The 9,159-nt window shown below is 43.8% G+C and overlaps 1 protein-coding gene across 1 annotated transcript; it reads right to left on the bottom strand.

Moving 5' to 3' along the window:
• Window positions 1-6,706: 6,706 nt before the first annotated feature.
• Window positions 6,707-8,862, bottom strand: LOC134180235 (uncharacterized). The gene is made up of 3 exons (XM_062647340.1): window positions 8,689-8,862; window positions 6,995-8,116; window positions 6,707-6,933 (listed from the first exon to the last, which is right to left on the bottom strand). Exons 1-3 carry the CDS (start codon window positions 8,816-8,818, stop codon window positions 6,896-6,898), a joined length of 1,290 nt encoding a protein of 429 aa, XP_062503324.1. The 5' UTR covers window positions 8,819-8,862; the 3' UTR covers window positions 6,707-6,895.
• Window positions 8,863-9,159: the final 297 nt, after the last annotated feature.

The raw sequence follows: 9,159 nt of genomic DNA on the forward strand, positions 1-9,159 counted from the left end.
CGCGCGCCAGCCATGTTTTCGATAACGTTCAATACGTTCCCCGTGTGAAACGCATCGCTCTTGGTACGTGCGTTTAATTGACGATAGTCAATGCAGAGGCACATAGTCCCGTCCTTCTTCTTTACGGGACAAATTGGAGCAGCGTATGAGGACGTTGACGGTCTAATAACACCGTTATTCCGTAGCCTTTAGACTCCCTTTCGATCTCATGTCTCTACCCGCTAGGGGTGCCCCGGTACCTAGAAGCCACTGGTGTGTCATCTGTCAGCTTAATTGTGTGCTCAATGGTAGACGTTCGTCCTTCGTTTCCAACGTAAGCAAACACAGTCTGATACTTGCAAAGCAAATGTTGCAGTCGTCTTGATTGTTCATCTGTGAGATGATTTCCGGTCGTAATCTTGTCAACGTCTGGCGGTCCTGTGGTTGCCTTGGTGGATGTGACTGCCTCTGTAAACTCTGCTAAGCTCTGGTTCTTGTGAATGCGTACTGTTTCTTCTGACAAGTTGAAAGTCTTGACTGGGACGTGTTGTGATGGTCTCCCAATGGCAAGCGTACAACATCCTACAAGGTCGTGGGAGGCCGGCAACCGCTTTGCTACTTCCACTACACCTGTGTATGTCTCGCGTGGACGTAGACCTGGGCAGTGAACCTTGCCCCAAACAGTGTATTCTTGGCCAGGAGCAATGTACTCATCAGGAGTAGCATACACTTTCCCGAACGTGACCAGATGGATCTACGAGCGTGATCGTTCAGGAGGGCGAAGCCATTCACATTCGGTATGGCATGACCGTCAACGAGCAACCGTCGAGTTCTTGTGTCAATTTGTAAGTCCAGATGAGATAACGTATCTAGTCCTAGAATGCTCTCCGTGATACCCGGCACAATGTAGAATTGCGCTGAAATATCTCGTGTCCAAGACGTATCCTTCAAGTAACCGTGCCTTCGCAGCGGATGCTAGACCCATCCACCATGACCGGTTGTCGGGACAATTGCCGGTTCATCTTGCCTTTAATATTGGAGGCGAGCGACGCGGGAATAAGACTAATTTCTGCCCCCGTGTCAACGAGAAAAGGGTGATAACCCGGCCCACTAAGTTGTACATCAACACGAAGAAGCCCGTGCTTCTCAACTGCTAGGGCCATAACAGAGGCTTTTCCGAAGGGAGGTCTGGATGGTTGGTTAGCTCTACAGTCACGTGCGTAGTGCCTCGGTTTCAAATAACGGTAGCAATGGTCGCGATGAGGGCAGAACTTTCTCGTGTGGTTGTCTTCTCCGCAGATGGAGCATTCGTGGAAAATGCGTGATCGCCTTTTTGGACCGCTATTTGAATAGCCAGAATACCTGCCTCTTGACGGAGCTGTCTTGTGTCGTACTACCTGCACGTGGCTGGTTTCCGTCTCGCTGGTGCCGTCGTCGTGATCAGTCGTCAATTGATAGACTCGTTCTGCAATCTGATCTACTAAAGACGGGCTAGCGTGAGATGCATCCAGGTCTGTAACCGTTGCCTGGGCAACGCGTGCAGTCTGTGGTGTCGTGCTTCCCACCCCAGCCAGTTGTAATCGTACGACTTCTGCGGCCAGGTCTTGAACCTTCTTGGTTGTAGTTTGCGAGTCTCGTCGTAGGGCCACGCGTAGCTCCGGTGGTAGTCCTTTCAAAAACAATCCCTCGCTATGGTATCGAGCACATCCGCGCCAAATCCGGGATATGCCAGTTTAGCAAGGCGGCAAACATCATGTGCAAATGAAGCTGGAGACTCACCTTCGCGCCAAGATTGTCCTGTAAGCTCGTGGGTAGCGGTACCTCTATCTCTCTCTGCTTTGACAAACTCCTGCTTCAGCTCGTCTCCAACCACTGCTGGGTCTTTTTGGTATTCTTTGCTCATGCGCGCATAGCACTCGAAAGCTGGTCCATCTAGGCGTGATGCAATGGCCAGAGCGTTCTTTTCCCCGCTATAACCTTTCAGAGCGGCCCACACGTCTACTTTCTTTAACCACACCGCTAGGTTCCCTTGTCCTGTGTAGGTGCGAGATGTGTTGACTTCAATCCCACTCCGGTCACCAGTTGTAACGGTAGAAGTATTGTTAGACATGTTCGCGCTCAGAACTCAACTCAACACTGACTCCCCGTATAACCTCGCATACCCTACAGTGTTCGATTTGGAATGACTATTCTCTTCATTCCGGAATGAGTAAATCGAATGCACCCCAAACGATGGATTAATTCCATCTTTTGGGATATTTTTTAGCAAAGTCATTGATGAATTGTCGTAATGAAAGTGTAGAGGCAAGACCGTTAGTAAGTCTTTTCTGTCAGGAACGCTGGTAAGTCATCGTCCACTGATGCTCCACTCACAACTAGTGGCTAGTGTTTGTGTGCATGCAAGTATTCTCAAAATTGTATTTACAATTGGAAAATACTGTATATCTGTACAGTACCGGCTGCTAGAGCTTGCTGCGAAGTTGGGGCCAAGTTTCTATCTTAATTAATTAATTAAAAGTCTGCATGCAGGACTTTAGGCATGCAGATTCTATCACCTGGTAAAACGCTCTTCCGCGTGTCGTTTCCAAAAGGAGTCTGTACTGTACACATGCAGCTAGAGGTACAAGGCTTAGTCCAAGCACTGACTTCTTCTGCGTTTCATAAAGTCTTTTCCTCGCAATAGCACAAACAAAGAAATTATAAGGTGGCAACAATAATTTGAGTCAAAACTTATTTGATCATGATATGATCCAGAAACGGAATGACAGTAGTTTTTCTACGTTACTCTTCTCTAGACTGTCCCTGATAAAGATTTGCGTGGTACCTTTGTTTATCACAACGACGAGATATTAGCTAATTAGACGGCACACAGTCACCTACTAAAAACCATTTCAGGTGCATTTACTTGAACCATCGGTCACTGTGACACGTTGTCTCTGAAATGCTGCAGCTCTTGGAAAGTCCTATCTACGACTTTATATATTCTTTAGAATCTTTATATAGAATTTCTATAGAAATTTTTAAGACACGCCCACTGGGTTGGGTGTACGTGCACCAAATGCACCATGCCTAATCCGCGCCTGCGCAAGGTAGACATGCGGTGAAACTGGGTGTCGTTGTCTTCCAGAGTTTTCTTGAGACAACGCAATTTCTTGCCGGATTCCCATTCAGCAAATCTGAAATGCGCATTCGATCCTGACCTCGAAGAGTGTCGTCTGCGACGTCTAGGTGGATTTTTCGGGTCCTTAATTAAATAGTTAAGAAATACAGCTCTATATCTGTGTATACATATGCGCGTCGAATAGCTGCCACGTCCGCTACACCTGTTCCAGCAACATCTGATTTGGTGACACGTACCGGAACAGGTAATCTCCGATTGTGTGTTGTCTCCGCCTAATGTCCGGGAGTTAGTGCATTCTGGGCGAAGAACTGGCCAATCAGCTAGTATTTAATAAGAGGTAATAATAATTTATATTGATATTAATTAGTATAGTTAATAAGCGTCCTCCAGCAACCTAAGCAATAAAGCAATAACCATGCAACTACTTATGCAGTCAGGAGGGACTGCATGACGTCAAGCTTACTGGCGTCAGACCATTCACATTACGCTTTTCCGATAGACTGGAAGTTAAGCGGCATGCATGCAGGCAGAGAGTGTTTGTAGTGCAGATTTGCGGTCCCGAAAAAGCTGTAAGGTTAGAGCTAGGACTGGGCTTCACTGACGATCCTATAGTGGACGGAGCATCTATCTAGAGAGCATTGACTACGGCCCAGCTTTGAAACTGGCCACCAAGACCAATTCCAAGTAGTTTAACCAAGATATTGTCTTTGCCAAGACGTGCAGTGGTCCATCCCCAAGCAATGACCAGGTGCTAGCTCATCTATATGCGCCTAAGTCAAGAAAGGCAATCGTGTGTAATGCCCACTTCGGTCCGGGAATTGCACGTATCGTCATCTTGGACTTGAACTTACGCAGCAGCAGTCTATGGACATACGTATTTATGCAAGATTGAAGGTTCAGTGGCGTCCAGACTTTTTAGTAGTAGGGGAACCTCTGGAGTCACATTGCCACAGTTGCAAAATCCGTTTCCAATCATGGATTACCATGCAGGTTTAATTTTGTTAGCTTGCGAACCGTTGCCTAGTATGCAAATCATAGCTATATAGCTGGTAGCTCCAATGTCAACCAACTCTTTCCTAGCTAACAGGAGCTCTAGCTTGCTGACTTTGTCTATACCTGTCGTAGTGTGAACTGCAACATCTATAGATGTATACTTTTTCTGACAAATCTCTTTGAATGCGTCGAGCTATTTCTTGTTCATACTGGCTCGCTATACAAGAAAACGAGCAGTGCAGGCAGCCTTTTGTACAGGCATTCTTCTGCTACGAATTTTTCGCAAGATTTAAATTAAACTACAATTACGTTACTCATACATAGGAACGTCGATAACTATAATACTGACGATAGATAGCAAGCTAGCGTCAGAAAAAGATGAGTACACTCTGGTCGTCTACTAATGTGCTCGGCTGTATCCTCTACTAATACATGTAACCTCTGTTTACAATTTCAATTTTCTGGCTGTATAGTAGCAAACGTATCAATAACGTTATTTTCTCTACTGTCATCAAATTGGCTACTTCGGGACTTTTGATTGCTAGTCTCGTGTGCTTCAACTTTCCTCAGTCAGATGGATTCCGAAGTCTTGTCTTTATGACTTTGATTTTGCTAAAGATCTTTCGACGTTATACATAGCTGTGCTTTCGGGACTTGATAGTGTTACAACAGAATTAAGGAAAAACATCATAAACATAGAAAAATCCTTTGTAATTATTTCGATCATGCGTGTTGCCACTTCTTCAGTTTCTGTCTCTGCAAATTCAAAATTTTGTACATGCACTTTTTCTATTTCATTTCTTCTGCTTTCGTCCTCTTTTGCCTGACTTGACACTTCCATTCATTTACCGGCATGTCATGACGCTTTCGCGCTAAGATTCTTTTGAAGGATTTCCATTCAGCAAGAACATTAATTAATTATCAGCATCAATTAGTGAAGGAGAGATGTAAACACTTCCATCAAATCGAATGCTGTATGGTCGACCATAAAAATCTGAAAGCTTTTGTATTCAATTTCGTCATATGCTCTCATTAGCTCCGAACCTATCTGGCAGCTTTCCAATTAATATCAATGCGAAGAGTGGGCTTGCTGTACCATTTTAGAAGTTTCCCCTATCTAAAATTTCTGTCTATAATACCTGACAGGACTAACTTACTAGTTTTGTCGTTACTTTGCAAAGAACTTGCATTCTTAATTATTAATTAGGCAAGCTTTTGCATCTTTCTTTTAGCGTGGAGTATAAATAGTGGCAAAACTGTTAACAGCAGTTGTACAATGGCTTTGTTGTTTGAGGAAATCGTGGCCATGCAGAGGCACGCTTTGACGTGACAAAGTCAAGATAATTATACTAAGAATGGTTTTATTAGGCTAGGGCAAGAAACAGTTGACGGTTTTTATTCATTAAGAATTCCATCATCTTCTTGCCTACAGCGTCATATTTCTTCTCTTTCAATAAGCATCCTACTGCATTAGGATGTATCAAATAGCCATTGGATGTCGACAATTATCTTACGTGCCAGTCAATCTGTCCAGCCCCTTTCATCTAGACTGGTACCCAGTCCTCCTCCTCGCGCGCGCTCCACGTGTTTTGGCACGTGCCACTCGCCAGAAGTACTGGTAACATATCATGTTACGTGACCATTTATTTCATTAGTTTATTTAGAAACCGCTCCTGTAAATTGTTGCAACCTACACTGATAATATGGTGTCGAGTAATTAGTCTCACGAGAGTACTACGCTAGACGTCGCCAGCCAACACAAAAAACACAAAGCTTTACGCTCTTTCTAGGGACTGTTCAGAAATTAGAGTTACAAAGTAGATCGCTTTCGTTGGAACGAGCGAAATCCTCGCTTCATAAACATTGTAGCTTCACTATCTATCGGTAGCGAATGCACCTTGTACGCGCTCCTGTCGTCTATTGGCTACCATTCACTTCGTACTGAGCAGCTAGAGACATTTCTGTCAATTCTGGCTGGAGAAGACGTCGTTGTCATGATGTCCACAGCAGAGACACTAATGAGCTTGCACCTTGCGTGACGACAACAATTGCTAAGAACCGTCTAGTCAGGGTAATTGCTCCTCACATTCTAATAGAATCCTACGCGTGCCCTTGTAACAACATTTTTTCATCTCGAGTTGCAGTTTTGACCAATCAATACACCGAAAACCTACCACGTGAAGAACTAGTTCTTCACGTGACATAATATGTTACCAGTCCTCCTGGCGAGTGGAACAAACAGCACGTGCCAAAACACGTGGAGCGCGCGTGAGGAGGAAGACTGGGTACGAGTCTACCTTTCATCAAGGTGGATAGCAGAGGGTTAGCACTTTACTACTTCATCATTAACCCCAGGCGCGCATGCTCAAGGGTATATGCAGTAATACCTCGATAGACAAGGACAATTGTAGTGCAGCGCATGCGCTCATTGTATCCCAGGTGTGAATTGTTATGTACAGCTACTGAAGTTCTGAACTATTCTACCCTGTTAGTCATCTAGCCAAAGCAGCATGCAGTCAATTTTCTACCATACATACAACCATGTGTTATTACTGTATCATGATTACTTGCGGTATTATTGAATTGTGAACACACAGACACCAGTGCAAGATCTGTTTTGCACATCAGTCATTGAAAACTTAACATCTCAAATTATCAATTAGCTATATCTATCTAGAAATTACCAAAATGATAGAATTCACTAGTAGAGACAATCACTATAGCGTCAAAGAAAATACCTTGAATACCATTCATGTTTTCCTCGATATAGCTGGCCTACAATTTATCTCGAACTGTCAAGTCTTAACCTTCTTCATCGATATCTACATTGCTTGGTTTATCTAAGTAAAATTCAAGGATGACAAAAGGGCACCTAACCACATCAGCCGAATGATCACTTACCACAATAAGCATCCGCTAAGTCTCGCAAAAAGTCGAAGTTATCAACAATAACAGACGTTTCAACAGCTGAAGCTGAAATTTGTATAGCAAATTCGGGGCACTTTTCACTGTCTATGAATGAGTGCAAGTCTAAGCAGACTGCTTCACTTAGACCATTTCCATGCAAGTGAGTCACGTGAAAATGGAGACTCTCACTTCTTAGTGGAATCAATGACCTGTCAGAGTCTGATAAACACACAGCTGTCACCATTAGGTCATGAAAACCGCCTTCCAGCATTTCACAATCAAATGACAAGTAAGAATTGGCAACATGATGTTCAAGATCTGGCAAGTCGAGTACTCCCGTGGCCACACCACTGACATAAGATGGATCGAGGTAAAGTGATCTCCCATATGTTCGTCGCCGTCTGCTATAGACTTCACTTGTACTGGCCACAGCAGTAGACTCGACATCTGATGAACTTGTAAACTGAATAAACCCTGATCGTTGCAAATTGACAATATTAAGATCTTCAAATGAGCATTTGTCTCGAATTTTTCGTTTCAACAGTGGAACACCTCCTTGTTCTTCACAATTGCTTGATCGACGACGTCGATCCGTTGAGTCCCAAGATCTAATTTCCCAATCAACCAAGCCACAAGCATCATTACCAAGACCACAGTCACCATCATCAAAATTACACTTAAGCGATTTTTTCTTTTTGTTGCCTGAAATTGAGCAAATTTCCTTGTCACCAAACGAAATATCACTGATCGTGACGTAACCATGTTTGACTGTAATAGTTGTTTTCACTTTGAACGTTGTACACAAATCTGATTGATTGTTGTGAGCAAGACGAACACATCTGGAACCCGATGTCTTGGATACCTTTTTATGCACACTAGTAGTTGTTGCCCATGTTCCACTAATGACAGTCCCCACCTCATCTTGGTAACAAACAATCTCATTTACAACAGTCAGCTCTGAATTGTCAGCATTTGTTTCATAGTGGAACTTCATCCAGGTCTTGTCAACACCCCACAACAGCAATGGTGATTCGATCCCCTGATTGCCTCCCGGAGGAAACTTTATAGCTGGGTTAACTCCATGAATTTTCCTATGTCTAGGAATTGGAAGAACAGCTACAAGATGCAAACAGCCGAAATAAGCAAGTTGAAGATTGTGGTAGCGTTGATTAGTAATGAACATCAATATTATAAAACCATTGACAAAAAATATAATACTAGAGATCTATATTCATTTAATTAATTGACACAAACTCAATAGAAATATCACGTTGAAATTGCAAGAGCTGTTCGTTTGTGTTTCTGACGCTCTAGTTGAAGATGTTCAGTTTGCTCACTGTCAACCTGTGGGAAGCACTAACTCCAGATGTGCAGGCATCGACAGCTTCAACTCAAAATGTTGCGACTCATTCACCTAACTTGACAGTGACCACATCACTGCACCGCCAAACGATGCATCACACTTCCACCCACATGCAAACCCACACCTAACTAATTGATTGACAGTTGATGTATGTGTGCACAAATGTACAATGTGTTTGTAAGACCGTAATTACACGGTGATCTCTACTACTAACGCTGCAGAACGACCTACCACGGGCACTTTTAGGTTGCCTGTTACTCTACAGACGAGCATGTACAGTAGATATATACATAGCAGCAGTGCTTTCTTCTCAAAATCGTCATACCTTGTGTACTGTCAGGCACTTGGTTGCTAGCACTAGTACTTGCCATTTGTTCAGTAGTACTTGCCGTTTGTCCAGAGACCACATCGATGACTGCGAAAGCAAGAAACAAAACGGTCGAAAACATCATCATAGGAAACGTTCCGAGTACAAGCTGTCAACAACTGAACCACAGCAGAGGAGCATTGGCCCTATATATTGAGGGAGGAATGTGACGAGTGGGAGGCCGACCTAAAGTATCTGGAACGCCATCTGACCCACATTGCGTACCTGGAACGCCCTCTGACCCACGTTGTGTGAACTCTTTGTGGGCAGAGTAATTACATAGAAGAAGTGAAGGTCAATTACGCACTTGCAGTAACAGCTAGAGGATCAACATAGAGTTGTTCCATATACATCAGTAGCTAGACACGAGCCACCCGCGGAATGGGTCTGGGAGGTGAACGAGACTGACTCAAATCTGATACACGAGGT

Source organism: Corticium candelabrum, chromosome 5 (assembly GCF_963422355.1).
Source record: "Corticium candelabrum chromosome 5, ooCorCand1.1, whole genome shotgun sequence".
Taxonomy (NCBI): Eukaryota; Metazoa; Porifera; class Homoscleromorpha; order Homosclerophorida; family Plakinidae; genus Corticium; species Corticium candelabrum.

What these genes read in the sequence shown, in the direction of transcription:
- LOC134180235 (XM_062647340.1), bottom strand. Translation starts at nt 8,818, where the DNA reads ATGATGATGTTTTCGACCGTTTTGTTTCTTGCTTTCGCAGTCATCGAT. An exon ending in AGTGCCTGACAGTACACAAG is followed by an intron (nt 8,117 to 8,688) that starts GTATGACGATTT and finishes TGCATCTTGTAG; the next exon opens with CTGTTCTTCCAATTCCTAGA. An exon ending in CTTAGCGGATGCTTATTGTG is followed by an intron (nt 6,934 to 6,994) that starts GTAAGTGATCAT and finishes AATTTTACTTAG; the next exon opens with ATAAACCAAGCAATGTAGAT.